This window comes from Lissotriton vulgaris, chromosome 3_1 (genome assembly GCF_964263255.1).
Source record: "Lissotriton vulgaris chromosome 3_1, aLisVul1.2, whole genome shotgun sequence".
In the NCBI taxonomy this organism is placed as follows: domain Eukaryota; kingdom Metazoa; phylum Chordata; class Amphibia; order Caudata; family Salamandridae; genus Lissotriton; species Lissotriton vulgaris.
This window is the reverse complement of record NC_141689.1, coordinates 1,047,859,147-1,047,874,616: the sequence shown is the minus strand read 5'-3', so window position 1 is coordinate 1,047,874,616 and position 15,470 is coordinate 1,047,859,147. Positions and strand designations below refer to the sequence as shown.

The 15,470-nt window shown below is 43.2% G+C and overlaps 1 protein-coding gene across 1 annotated transcript in view; it reads left to right on the top strand.

Annotated features, from left to right (window-relative positions):
• Positions 1–15,470, top strand: part of ADAMTSL1 (ADAMTS like 1) — a 796,153-nt gene that overhangs the window by 346,819 nt on the left and 433,864 nt on the right. Inside the window, exon 5 of the mRNA XM_086961466.1 lies at positions 9,859–9,985. Within this exon, the coding sequence (XP_086817592.1) occupies positions 9,859–9,985 (127 nt within the window). The remainder of the gene's footprint in view (positions 1–9,858; positions 9,986–15,470) is intronic.

Here is a 15,470-nt window from a genome sequence, read left to right as displayed (position 1 = left end):
CGGCCTCCAGCTCTGTTCAACTTCCAAACACCCTGACCCCTCCTCTTCACTAGCCTCTGCACCTGCGTTCCTCCTGGTTCCTGATTGGCCTCTTTTATTCCCTACCCACTGCTGGCCCGCTGGTGCAGGCCTATATAAGCCACGGCCTCCGCCATCCTTTCATTCCCTGTTACTCTTGCGCGAAAGCAACTATAACCTTTTCCTCTCCCGGTGGGCAAGTCGTCATACAAGTTTATCTATAGTTTTTATAAAGTACTGGTGTTAGCGCAATAGTCATAGTTAATATCTGGTGGGATAGGGGGCACACGACATTTGCGTACCCATTGCAAGCAAAATGAAGAGAATTCGAGTACACAAATCTGGTTCTTCGAAACAAAAGAGAAAGGCGGCTCAGCGGGCTTTCGTAGTGCTACAGGAAGGAGTAATCCTGAACTTTATCACCCAAGGGAAACCTAAAGATGGGGAAAACTCTGGCCAGAGTACTGCTGATGCACTAGGTTAAACAGGCACTGGCGCAGGTACTGCTCATCTAAGGCCTTTTCTGGATGCTTTATTAAAACACCTTCCAGAGCTCCGGGGGTCTCTGCCCTGCCCGGACCCCCTCTTCCGGGGCCCTTACCTACGCTCCCAGCCCAGGGCCACCATGAACCTAGAGCCTCCCCTCGTCCGCCCCAGGCGGGACTAATTTTGGGGGTGGAGGACAGCACCCTCCCCGCTCTTATCTGCGTTCTTCGCAGGGTAGCGGTGCCAGGAATAGCCAGCACCCTCTCCGCTCTTAGAGTCGTCCACCGCGGATGGCAATCACAGGGACCATCACGGGCGGCCTAAGGCCTAGCTATGCCAATGGGTGTAGGGTTGAACCTTATGGATCACCCAAGGAATTAAGCTTTACCATTGAATTTGGTAATTTTGGGTCCAGCGCCCTAGTCAATACCTCATTCTTCACTACGGTTTCCCCCTTCAAGAAGAAACTGTTAATTATGGTAGTGCATAATAACACGTAATGTCTTAAAATAGAGGCAAATTCTTCAAAACGTTGAAATGAAAGCAAACGTAAGCTACAATTTGCCAACCTTGTCATTCAGTATGCAGTCTATCAACATGTTTCTACTCCACAAATCCAGGAAGGGAGCACCAGTACAGTAATTGTGAATTAAACATAACAAGATGTAGCAAATACAACAATTTTCATTTGCATATTGAGTCTTGCTGCTAGCCTTTTAATAGCTGTCACTTTGCCAGCTTGTCAAATACATATTTTTTAAATCTGATTTTCGTCAGTTGAAGAACCAGCTTCCAATATTTGCAGCATAACTTACAAACATACCCATTGGTCCTGGAATCCTTGGTTAAGAACAAGACGGCAGTATTTTGACCACTGCCAGGCGCACAAATAACATGGATAGCAGTAACCCTGTGGAAGAGGTAGAAAATTGTAATTCACTAAGGGAAGAGAAGTGACTAGTTGAATGTGCTGATCTTATCTGAAGCATTCCAATGTTTTATTCCAGCCGGTAAGAATTATCCTTCAGAAAGAATACCCAACACGAATCCCACTATTCTCTTAACCACCACTAGTGTAGAGCAACTCTTGATTACCAATAGTGGAGATGTGAGAATTGGGATAAAGGGAAACAGAGAAAACAGGGGCATATTTACAAGGAGATAATGCCACCAGAACGTCATTTTTTTCCGACATTCTGGTGGTGTTAATTACTTTGCCTTATTTACAAGGTGGCGTTAAGCCACTTAATGTGGCTTAACGTCGCCTTGTAACTAAGGCCCCTATTCACGCAGCACTTAGCGTGAAAGGGGTGTGCAAGGGGTGTTGCAGTGGACGTTCCGCAGCAACACCTATTGTTTTTTTACCCTGCCCCATATTTACAGGATATGGGTAAGTGCCAAAAATACCACTAGGGAATACCTGGTCTTAAGCAGGCGATACAAAGAGATTTTTTTTATTTCTTCTCGTACTTTGCTCTTTCCACGTGTGCTGCATTCTGCAGCACACATGGATAGAGCAAATCACCTGTAAAGATTGTTTATGCGCAGGAAGTTGTCTCCTCCTTCACATAAACAATTGCCCCTGTGGCGCAGGCACCCTAGCAAAATGGCGCTAGTGTGCATGTGCTGGCGCTAGTGAGCTTTTTTAGCACCAGAGCTAGGGGTAGCGCAAGGAAGCACTGCACTCTTGTGAATACGGTGCATCCCTGTCTTTTGAAGCTGTCAGAGCGCAGCGTTTTCCAATTTTGGCATAACATCACGCCCCGCCAGTTGCTTGTAAATATGCCCCTAAGTATATTGTCTTCTGGTCTGTATACTATCTTCTGGTCTGGGGAAAGCAGCATGGTTAGACCATGACCACCGCATTCAGACGCATTATCAAATTATCATGATCTTTGTACATCCAGAAACTCATGGTATTCATACTGAAAAATGGGTCACACACCTACAGTTTAGGTTATCAGCTTCCATGAAGGAGGAGAATATTAGGCCTAAGACTTGGACACCTTGGAAGACCGTTAAGCAGCCAGAACAGGAGTTGCTGCTTTTCCAGGTGACCCAGTCCTTTGGGCACGACATTGAAGTATTCCTAGCACAGCAACAGATCAGGGAGACAATCCCTTTGCTGGTGAGGACAAGGTTTCTGACCTCATCCATGTCTGACAACATGTAAATGATGATGAGGAGTGGCACATCAGCAACACATTTCCTTTCATAATGAGGAGATTTATAATTCAATATATTGAGGGCCACTGAAATTATGTGATCCTGTGGCCGTAGTGTTTTCTGTAGAATTTAGCATTTGCCACATTAATCACATAATCCCTAATCTGCTGCAAAATATATATTTTAACAACAAAAATTGTTTCTAGTGCAACCGGATCAAGAGTTGCTAAAAACTCAGCAATATATTTTGCAGCGCAGTGAAAGCACGTGGCAAAGGTTGACTGGTCACCTTTCAGTTATGTATTGCTATATTTGAGTGCTAAACTGGTACTACTGACTATGAGGTGAAACCTTTGCCCAGACAGTGTTAACGTGTAAAAATGTCATAATAATGAAATAATGCTTTCATGAAATGTGCCGCAGTATGTCGCATAATATGCCTTTAATTGACGTATAATATTGTCACTCATGGCGCATAATTTGGTCCTCCCCTAGTCACATGATTGCAGTGGCCCTGAATATAGTTAGTGTAACCTTCATATAGAAAATTCACTTCTTTCTGCTGCGATATGTGGCAGTTGGGCATCAAACCTTAAATGAACTTCCTTGTTAAGCAGGGTTCACAAGTCAAGAGAATGTATCATTGCTTCCTTTGATCCACAAATTAATGATTTTGCAACGTTTGAGTTTGTTAGTCAAAGGCAGAACAGACACAAATATTGTTGCTTATGTTCAATACATGCATGCTATTTATTTATGCGTTTTTATACGGCGCGACCTTTACCTGAAGGCGCTTTACAAAAGGACCAGTTACATTACATAAGGACTTCAGAGTACATGAATTACATAAAAGATACGAAACAGATAAACTCTAGACTCACATAAGAATGGTAGTAAGTACATATGTGTTCTACAGATACTAGGGGTTAGAGTTATACATATACAAGTTGCAAATTCACTCAAGATTACATTTTAAGAAGAGTTGAAGCAATTATGGTTGGACATATTACATGCTACATGCTACAAGTCAAACGATAGCACATAGCCAATGTAGATTACTTTCACTGGGCAGCCTAATGTTGTCAGATGTAGGGGATTTCTCATTACACGCCAGTGTTAGCACCTAGGTGGTCGACTTGCTGACATCATGTCAGCAGAACATGATATACCGTTGCGGACATGAATGGAATGGGAACTCGAGCTGCTCTCACCCTGCGTAATTTATGAAGTAAATCAGGAACAAGAACTTCCTTGTTGATGCCTTTATAATGAGTCCCTTCCTTTGTGGTGGAGTATCACAGGGTGACTGAATTCCAGAAAGCCAAAAAGCAGCAGGGCTCTGCAGCCTCTAGCCCTGAAAGGCTACAACAAGGAATGTGTCTCTCTTGATGCTGCTCAAATCAAGGCATTCTTCAGGGCTTTGCCACATGGAAATGGAGTCTGATAGCTAAGGCAGTCAGGGTGGACAAGCGAATTCGCTGCTGAGCTGTCCTTTTGGGAAATCAGTTATTTTAAAGGGATGTTGACTTGTGCACCAATCAACTCCTCTAATATGAGTATCTGCTTGGGTAACAGCAAAGATAAGGTAAGGATGGCGAACAGGGAAAATCATGCCTCCGACACTCAAAAGTTAGGTTATTCTCATAATGATCCCATAGGATCCATTCTTCGTATTGGCTTCATGTATCAGTCTTATGCTGATACGGATTAATCCGTGTGAGTGTTCAAATATTTCACATCAACAGTTCAATAAATAAAACCTGCAGTCAATAAATACTGGGTAGGTCTCTCCCCATATGACAAACAGCATTATTCATAGTGCAGATGGTTCAGGCAGGGCTTGTAGTGGTGCGAGTATTTACATAAAACATAAAATCACTGATACATCTGCGATTGTCACATAATTAGAAATTTGCATAGGAATCCTCCAATATTCTAAAGGCTCTCCGGACTGAGTTGATCAAATTGCGACCCAGAATGTGTCATAAATATTTTGTCAGTATTTCGACCCTATGTTTAATCCGTCGGTCTCATCAGAGCTAATGGTATCTTGCACCACCATGGGCAAGCCAATATTGAGGGCATTCTCGTCTTACACAAGGAGAGCATGCACCCACAAAGTAGTCCCCTAGAGTGCGTGAGACTACTATTGCACCGTGTGCTTCTTTAGACTCAATCAATTAATGTTGGGAGTGAATTAAAACTCAGTTTGAAGAAATTCATATATTACTGTTTATATGAAGCAAATACATATGAAGATGTCAACACAAAGTACAACATTTGAATTTAAACTTAATATTGAAATTAACACAACCCCGGCGGGGACATTGTTGTACCAAGGGGACGTCCCTCAACTTGGGGCACGCATCTTTACTTCTTTAGACCCAAAAATGTTTTGGGTTTAGCCAATTTTGAAAAAAATATATTGGCAAAAGCCTGGCAGCTCCCCAACAATAATGTTTTACCAGATATATGACAAAAAATAAGCATTGACAAAGTCAAAAGACTGGCAGTTATCCCCAGACCAGTTGGCAGTGGCAATGCTTGCTGACAATGTATTAGTGACTTTATACCTCACAAGAAGCATAAGGTCTTTTATACGTATCAAATGAACCAGCAGTGTATAATGGTTATGCAAAAGCCTTATGCTGGGCTGAACTTTCCATTTGTTTTTCTTTGTATTTTGATTGGGCGGTCTACCTTCACAGGCTCAAACCTTGTCAAGAAGCAGCCTAAGGTTTGCATGTCAGAGTCGTGCTAAGGGTGCCCTCCTATTCGCCTTTGACTCTATCATGAGTGAGGGAGATGAAGGTAAGGTATTTACCACACCTAGTAAACACCCATGGCGCACATTGAGGCATCTACTGGGCAGGGTAATGTAAATGTGGGTGTACTTGTAAAGCGCACTGCGACTCCATGGAGTATCCTGGCCTCCATATTGGAATTCAGCCGCCCATTAGTAGGAACTTTCTAAGTCACCTTCAGCACTGACACTGTCAAAAAGAGATATGGCGCATGGCGCCTCTCGGGTCAAAAAAAGATATGGCAGGGTCCAAGCCATCCATGTTTCCCAGACATTGTCCGCCTGTCTGAACTGGGTGAACGTCGCCATCTATACGGCAGACGAATAACAAAACTTGTGGTGATTGCATGAATGAAGCAGCTCTTGCTTCCCTCAGACCTCCCACACTAGTGGAAAATAGATCAGCAGTAGTGGCTGCTACTGGACCCGTGGTAAGCCGGGAGGGCGGATAAAAAAAGAAAACAAAGCACAGCGAAACGGCCGATGTCTCTTGTTTGTCCTCTGTTCCTCTGACATCTTCCTCCACTCCCGGCCAGCAGCAGGAAGGACCCGCCGTCCTGGCCTCCCCATAGCCAATCACAACATGATTGGTCTGAGTGCCGTGGGTCGGCGCTCAGATGGGGACTGGTTGGGTTTGCATGTTCCTCACCAGGCTGGGTAAGAGGCAAAGTGCACTAGAGGGCCAGCAAAGCAGTCGTGCGAACTTCAGAAGTGAAAACCGCTCCTCTCCTTACTCTGCCAGCCCCGGGCCGCCCCGCCCGAGAACCACTGAAGTATATAGGAAAAATAAAATGATAATAGAAATTTTAGTTCAGTGGGGTGACGCTCCTCCGCCTTAGCAGGGGAACCTCCACTGTAGATCCGGTGTGCCAATAAGCCCCTCATGCAAGGTCTTGCACAAATATGATGTTTCTTTTCTTTACTGTCAGCATCCCCAAATCTCTTTTTCTCCATGTTTCCTTCATGTCAATTTGGAAACCGTTTAAGAAATGCAAAGCTCAGCTGGGCATGCGCAATGGGATTCCCGCCTAAAAATGTAACCTGGAACTCTCTTACTTTTTGGGAGGGCCTTGGTGCATAGGAGAGAACAATACCATCTGAGCCAACTCGGATTAGTTGTGTGTTCTGGTTTGTGTTTTTAGATCCTCTAAAACAAAGCCTGGAGGACAAGGCGGGGTCGCCAGCTTAGCTGTACAGGGTGTGTACATCCAGGGGTGACTGGCTGCTCTTTATCGGAAGATGGCTGGCGGGAATGAATTCATTTTTGTAATGATATTTTATATAGGGTAGTAAATCCTGCAGTACCATCCCCGCCGCCTCGTTAAAAAGACCTAAAAACGATGCCTTGAAATGTTCTTGTGAACGCCAGTAAAATGATTGATTTATAAGCCATTAGGCTGGATGACTGCTCTCATCTGGGTTAAGCGGCTGTGGTAACATCTTAAATGGGTATAAAGTAGCCACCAACGGGGTGTGGGATGGAGATTTGTTGGCTAGTTTGAGGGAAATGTGGTTACCACTCTTAGATGGTTGTTAGCAGCATGCTGAGCCTTATAACAATCAATCAACCAGAGTTGATAAAGTGCAACCACTCACCTGTGAGGTCTCAAGGCGCTGGGGTGGGGGGGAGGGCGGGGAGGTGTTGGGGGCTCTGTTGAGTGCTGCTGTCATTGGAAGAGCCAGGTCTTGAGGTCCTTCCTGAACTGGGGCAATGTGGTAAGCAAGGGGCGGGTATTTTGAATTGTTACGGCAGCAGAAGTCACAAAACGATGTTGACTGCTGCCTGGCAACTTCTCGTAGTTCTCTCTCTTGTTATCACCCCACTTACAACCGACTTACTACAGGACGGTTATTTAGGAAGGGCATACGAGGAAAGTGAAAAATATCTGCTTAATTTGTGCGGGTGTTTTCCAGTGCTTGGCACCAGCACTCGATTGTCAGCACCAGCACTTAAGACAGCCTGCCACATAGTGGCGCTGTCTGCCCACATTAGAAATGAGCTAAACAACAGTTTATTAACTAAATACACATTAAAATGACTAATACCTGCTGCCTAATCCAATCTTTTAGCTTTTGTGGCACGCCATAGTCTGAATTGTCACACTTGTAGGAGAGTGATGGTCAGTAGTTGTGTTGGTATGACACTGGCAGGTCATAGATGGTGTGCAATCAGCAGTGGGTTCATATTGAGGGCCTGGCGGTTATGTTTTTTTGCACATTAAGCACCGGGGCACACTGATGAGGGGAGAGAAGACGAGGTGAATCGAAAGAGTCTCCGAGGTTTCTGAGATGTGTAAGCACCACTGGAGGGAAGAGGAGGGCGAGCCAGACTCAAGCCAGAGGCCTGGCTCAGCTTGAGGTGCTCTTGTTCCACGAGCCCAAAAGGAGCCGAGCTTCAACGTGGCTTCTGCCTGCCTGCTTTGGGGCGGATGGATTGACGGATTTTGGGAAAGAAATTAAGGCGGGGACAGAAGATGGGAAGGGAACAGAAGAAGACTGCGTGCTAAGAAAGGCTGAGACAGACGTAAGTCGGTGTGAGTAAGAGGGAAACCTGAGAGAGCAAGAAGAAAGGCTGGAAGGGAGAAAGGGAAAAGTTGGAGAAAGGTAAAGCTATATGGGTAAAAGAGAAGATTAAGAGGGAAGGACTACAAGAAGTCTTGATAAGAGTAAAGCTGTGCGGGAAAGAATTAGCCTGCGGAAACGGGAAGCCATGGTGTCAATAAAGCAAGCTCGGCTGGCAGGAAGGAAACACAGAGAGGACTTTATGGAAGGAAGGATGACTTTGAGGGAAGACAATGTGCTCGTGAGCTAAAGAAGGAAGTCTGTGGGGGAAGGAGGGAAGGAAGGCTGAGGAGTGAGTGAGTTGCTTCTACAGTTGTGATCACTAAAACCCTCTTCCGATGTCTAAAGAAGATTATCAAAGATGCTGCTTCCATAATCTTTCCCATGTAGTATACTGATGCTGTCTATTTTATTTCCCGTCAGTGAATGCTTGGAATGTAAGAGGGTGCAGTTCTATTTATTTTTCTGTGTAAGTGTCCATCGTGTTTTAAACAGTTAATATTGGTCGGCAGGCAGGCGTTACTAGGCCTGATCACTAGCACGTTTTACCAAAAATAAATAGATTTGCAGTGTAAACATGAGACATAGGCAGGGAAGGCTAGGAGGGAGGATGGGCAATAAAAGGAGAAAATTATGGTGCGATTGGGGGGTCAGTGTGAAGGAATGAAGGCTAGTGAATGACACATGGGAAGGCAAGAAAGAAATCACATGGAGACAATAGGGAGATTAACCTCTTAGTTGGAGTGTGGGCAGGAAGATGTCCACAGGGAAAGAAGGAATGACTGCCAAGAATGACATCCTAATAATAGGAGGAATAATGTGAGGAAGATATTGAAACATGTGCACATAAAATGAAATTAATGTAGGGGTAGTTAATTTGTATTTCGCGAATCCGCTGCAGCTGACACTGCCCATATATCGCCTTAAACTGTAGGGATGGTCTAGGAGTCTTAGGTCTATCCTTTTTAAGGTATATTAAATAGTTAAATGCTCTCAACGTGATGTCATGAACACATAAAACAATACTCGTGACATGGTATAATGCATTTGTCATTAAGGTTATGTCTTTATTAGCTCTCCGAAGCATTCTCTTTACTGTGTGAGTGATATATGAAAGCAACAAATTTAACAAATAGAACACAGTCGCTGAGTGCGTGAATTGCGCTGCTTGTATTTTAGGTCTGGCGTGACAAAACAGATGCCTTCCTGACTCATTGTTACCAGTTCTTCAGAGTATATACTGGGCTGTGTCTCCACCCAGAGTAGTAATACTCTCTCATTTCTTACTATTTGCTGTTTGATGTATCATCATGCCTCCTGTGGGTGCTTCCATTACAATACATGAGGGACTGTTTTACACCTCAAAAGTAGGCATCACAGTTTAGATCTTTTCTTGCTTAGATCAATCGTATACAGAAAAAAAATGTTTGTTGTGTGTTTTTTTACTGCAGCAAGTGACATGATTTGCCTTTTAATCAACCTATCTTCTTTCAAAGATATGGTAGAGTAGTGTGCTTCCATTTCCTTCCAATTGTTGACAGTACGCCACCTGTAGAAAAAGCAGATCGCTATCCTGTTGTGTTTTGAGGGATCAGACGGTGGTACACTCCAGAGCTGTGCATTGCTGCATGTAAAGGCACTACTCTGGCATCCTCGCCTGACCCCTTTGAATGTGCTTACATGCAGGCGTGTGTTGCCTTTCTGATTTCTGGCGTTGTAATGGGAGAATGATGCAAGGCTATTACTCTCTGCGATTAGTCACTGTGATTGAGCCTGTCATCAGTAAGAATTAAATCTACAATAAATCAATTTCCTCTCGACAGATTGTTGGCTGTGATCACCAGCTGGGAAGCACTGTGAAGGAAGACAACTGTGGTGTCTGCAACGGAGAAGGATCCACTTGCCGGCTCGTACGAGGACAATATAAATCACAGCTCTCAACAAATAAACGTAAGGTGTCCACACTGTTGCACAAATGTGTTTCCCGTCCATCTGCGGTTGCCTTGTTGCCAATGACGAGGCTTCCAAGGTCATCAACTACCGTGTGATGCTCAGAGAGTGTCTTCATTGGTCCCTAGCTACCGTCAGTCTTGAGCTCCACTGCAGCCAGTATTTAGTAGGAAATGCATTACTTTAACTTGCATTCACTAAAATGACCCCCTACCATATTGTAGTGTAAGTATCTCTTCACTGCTCTTGACTTCACTGCTGCTTACCTCCCAAAGTAAGAAGCGGCGGCGTTCAGAGTAGTAAACATTTACTTACCTTACAATATAGTGGCAGGTTCACCTATAGAGGGTGCTATACTTTTTAGGTCGATATGAACGACCTCAATATAGTGTTTTACAATCCCCGGAATTACGAGTGAGTGTGTTTACCAGAGCAAATTAGTATTATAAATCATATTTTATAAAAAACATGCATTAGCAATGGGATCAAGCAGGAACCATTTAGAAATGGTTAACTTGAAATTCTACCAGTAGGGTGTATGGGGTCTTTCAAGAAGAAAATGATTTCCTGTGGAATTGTGATATATACAGTCCACCGCAAGATACACATTAAGAACATGGTAACATTACACATCTGTATTTGTATTTTTTGGGAATGGAAACTTCCGTTATGTTTAAGCCTTATGTATTGATGGAGGAAGACTGGTGATAGGATCATTCATTGTACAAGGTACATATATTAACCTAAGACTTTTTAGCATTAACGAGGTTTCAGATATACAAGCTGTCCTTTGATGTGTAAACTTTGCCCTGACAGGAAGGGAGCCTCTCGCCCTCCTCGGCCGCCACGCCCACCTCACCTAGGTGGGTCTGTGTCCCTTTCAACAGCCAGAAATCATTTCTTGAGCTTTTGCATAAATAAAAAGACATGTGCCAACAATGGAGCCTGGCCCAGTGAGAGATGTATGAGTCCTATCCCACGTGTGGGCTGCTGAAGCTGGGAGGAGGGCAGGCACTCTAAATAAAGCCTGGTTGAGATGCTAGACCTCCAGGGCACACCTTCCAGCTGCTTTTTGACCTCCGCCCTGGTGTCAGATCTCGCAGTTTCCTTTAGATAAACAACAGGATTGTATTTTCCGTTGGGAAAATTATTTATGTTACAGAGAATTTGAAACGGAGAGGTTTTTTTCAATTTTCATTTTTTTAATCTGTGCTTTGTGTTTTAAGTTTCCCAGTCATTTGTTTGCATTTGTTCTTGGTGTTCAAAGTGGTCGCTTTTCTTTTGTTTGTAACATCATAGACCGCCCTCTCTATTGCTTCCTGTTATGAATCCCTGTATAGGACAGGAGGAAATGCTCTTCTCAGTCAGTGAGTGGTGGCCCTGTCCCCCCCCCCCCCCCCCCTCCCCCGCTTCCCTTCATGGGTCCTCTGCTTCTCCTCACGGGTCCCCGCTTCAGGGACGGACTGGGAACCCAAAGCAGCCCTGGCAATATTCTCGGACCCGCCCCTGAAGAAGAACCGCCTGGCCTCTGGAGGCGGAAAATGGTTGTCTCATGCTTTTGTTACAGCGGGCTGATATTGCAGCACCATTGCAAAACCGTCTCTCATTAACAAAACCGTCTCCTACTACTACCAACCCGCCCCACCACCCTTTCAGCCTCTCAGGGAAACGCCTGGTGCCCGGTACAGCCAGTCCGACCCTGGCCCGCTTCCCCTCACGGTCACAATAACTTACATCATATGTCTTGAAAAAATGCTGGTCACAGGTTTACTAGCAATGCAAGGCTAGGGGAGAGGAGTTGGCCTAACGGCTAGGGCGGTCGACCTCGAAACTGGGGAACCGGGCTCGAGTCTCGGCAATGACGCTCAACATCCTGTGATTCTGGGCAAATAACTTAATCTGAATGTGTCCTCATGTAACGCAACTGGTGCTATGCAAAGCGCTCTGATACCCAATACATTCGGGCCAAGTTTGCGCTATATAAAACTCCATAAAATAAACATTGTTAAAAATTAAAAAAGTAAACGACCTAACTCGCAATCAAGGAGGACTGTGTTTACAGATGACAAGTATTTGACTGTGCAGGTTTTCACTTTCGGTAACCAATGACATTTCTTAATCCCTGCTGCGTTGTTACTTGCGATCTAAGTGAGTCCTGGGCGTAAAGAGTATACCTTTTGAATACAGTTGCATTTCCAGTAGCAGCTTACTTACAAAGGTGTTTGTAAAGGTCCCTCTGCATCACTTTTGTTTTCATAACATAAAAGTCAACTACCATCAAAACGCCTACTTGAAGTAAAACTGAAATCCTTTCTAAAACACCTAGTTTACAATACTCTGATGGGTCCGTTATGGAAAAGGGCATTAAATTATCTTTGCTGATCAGCAAACTGAAAATTATTATTCAATGGAACCTTTATTCAGCGAATACCATAAAAGTTCACATAAATACAATTCCCTGAAAGACTTAAAATCAAAAGAACCCGATAAAAATCCTTTAAAACATCATAAAAGACTATTTACAAACAAATCCTAAAGTGCAGCATAATATGTAAACATTTATACTCGTGAAAATATTCTAAACAGGTTTACATCTAATCAGCTTGTGCTTTCAGATTCCAGTAGATGATAAAACACCACATAAAAAAGGAAGCCACTAAGTTGCAAGGTGGAGTTAGACTGATTTCGATTGGTCACGTTGCCAACAAAATTCCAATGCAATACAATATTCAAGGCCCTACAATGCCCTGTCTGGTTCTCCACAAAATTTCTACGAAATGTTAGTTTAATTAAGAAAAATAACGACTCTCCCATAGAGTTGTATAAGGTACCATCGTTGGTTTTACAAAACACTCCAGTAATAAGCCAAAAGAAGCCCAAAGCAGGTATACGGGACGATGCTTTCTTGAAGTCCACTTTGCATCTGTATTTTTTTTGCTTGTAGGGGACTCTTTAAAGGAAATCCTTCACAACAAAAAGTGGGCAATTTAGGTTGAGTAAAAAAATTAATTTTTGCTAAGCCATTGACTTGTACCTGATATCTGGAGACATCAGAAATAAACTTTACTAAGTTAGTGGAACAAAATGGATATTATTCCTTGAAAGGCCCCTGCAAGTATGTGAAAGAGGCCCTGTTTTAACTGAATTCCTCTGAGCAGGCGATTGGTATCCATTCCAAGGCGCATGCGTTTGGTCTTTTACCTTTCCGTTGACTGATAATCCTAGCATTCTGATAATTTATTCCCTGATTTGAATTGGAAGTGTTAATGTAAAGAATGGACATGGACATAAAATCCTCAGGGATGCAATTCTCACATCTTTTGATGGAATCTTCTAACGTCTTGATTCAGATGTTTGAATACCTTTTCTGTAGGGTGGTAATCTTTCTTTCATCAATATCTTTTACCATAAACAGTTATTCTGGAGCCTTGCATCATTCACCAGATATCTGTGAAAGATATCGAAGGGCAATCAGACTGCCTCAAGTTTATCAATGTGTGCCAGGACTGAGGTACAAAATACCCTCTTGGGCTCACATCCCATGTTGGACAGGTGAAAGGTTTGAAAAAACACACAAGCATCTCTTTTAATCTTTGGTGTTTCCCTTTGTTAGTAGATGCCGTCTTTTACATGTTCAACAATCACCTGGAATTGTCAGAGGTTAAGGCAATAAAACCCTTTGGTTAAACCTTATGCATCATTTACTGGGTCCCTTCCCAGGTGTGGGAGATAAATAAGCTGATGGAGCGCCCCCTTTGAGTTCTCGGTTGCCAAGCAAGGGATGTGGCGTTAAACCAGAGCAGCTGACTTTTGAACTCGGGAACCAAGTTCATGGCCCATTCTTTACTCAACATCTTGTGATTCTGGGCAAGTCACTTAATCTCCTCATCATTAAAATATAATAATCTGAGCGTGCGTGATGTAACTGGTGCTCATGTAAAGTCCACCAGTGCCCTTGAGCTGAAGTCCTGATATGTAAACCTGCAAAAAAAACAAAAAACAGCACGTTTTTTAAACTGCTGCTCTTTTGCGCTCTACTAGACAAGACTGTCAGGAAAACATCCTCAACAGTCACCAAGAGAACCTGGGTATGACTGACACACTCCAACTCCAACCCGAACTATGCATGAAATGGCGCTGGACTTCTTGTTTGACTCTAACATTCCAGCGGGTCCACATAGCTCTAAGATGGCTTCCAGTGCACAGAAGGCCTTCGGTTTCCTGGTCTTCTATACATCCTGATCTGGGGACACCTAATACAGGATTTGAAAGGAAACTTGTTAGGAGCTGATTTACACAGTCTTTACTGATGGAAGGCTTCCTAATTTGAGCTCATTTTTAGTTGATTTGGAGGGACTTTAAAGGGCCATCCAGTGAAAAAGAAAAATATTACCTTTTAACTCAATCTTATGTCACCAACAATCACCAAGATAAACTTTTCCAGAATATCCCTTTATTTCAGGATGTCTCGTTGGTTTGCAACAGCTGTTGTGCCTGCCATCATTCACTAGATGACCCTTTTAAAGTTATCATCTTCCTCCATGCTTAATATTTCCAGACCCCAATGGATGTGAATGCAAAAGTGATATTTAACCCTATTTCCAGACCAAATTACCCTCATCACAGATTTCGAATGAGGGCAGTTGAGCCTATGAGGTTTTATTAGTATAATGATGGCATTGAGGCCTATTTCTTTTTTTCTTCAAAATCAATGTGTCATATTTTTTATTTAGGATGTGCTATTCCATGAAATTGTAGTAGCTTGGAAAGATGTTGCACAGTGGTGGTTTGGGTGTTTGGGGAAGGAGGAGTTGTGCTACGTTTCAATTGGGCATCTGGTGCAAGAGAATGGATTGGTCAATAGCAGCAGAGATGGTGTTCACAGGAGTAGGGTATGACCCCAAAATGAAAGAAAATACTTGGGAGCTATGATTCCAATATTTCCAGCTATGGCAAATACAGAGTGGCCAGGTTATGAAGATGTCTAAAGGACAAATCGTGACTTTAGCTCTGGCGTATCCAGGTACAGTCTATTTCTTGCAACGTGAATGTTTCAATGTATATAATTTTGTGTGTGGAAAAAAAAACTCGTATAGAAATACATTTAAAGAAATATAAAACATCCACTCACAGCTGCTCGATCAATATGATGAATATCCTGAAGAGTGTAGTAGAGTTTGCCGGACAGTACTCTGTCAATATCATTTTTATACGTAGAATGTCACTGACTTTATATTTAGGACAGAACATCTGCCACACTTTTTATGGTGTTTCCTGCCCTCCAAATTGTAAATAAGACCCTAAAACTAGTAAATTCATTATGAATAAAAATGTATAAAATAGTTCAAAGATGCATTTCTAATACCGTGTGTGAGAACTTGCTCAAGGAACTAAACAGCCTTGCATGACCTACATAGCTGTAACTGGATCCATATAATGAGTGACCATTTCCAGTCCTATATACAGAGGTAATCTTCTGCAGACC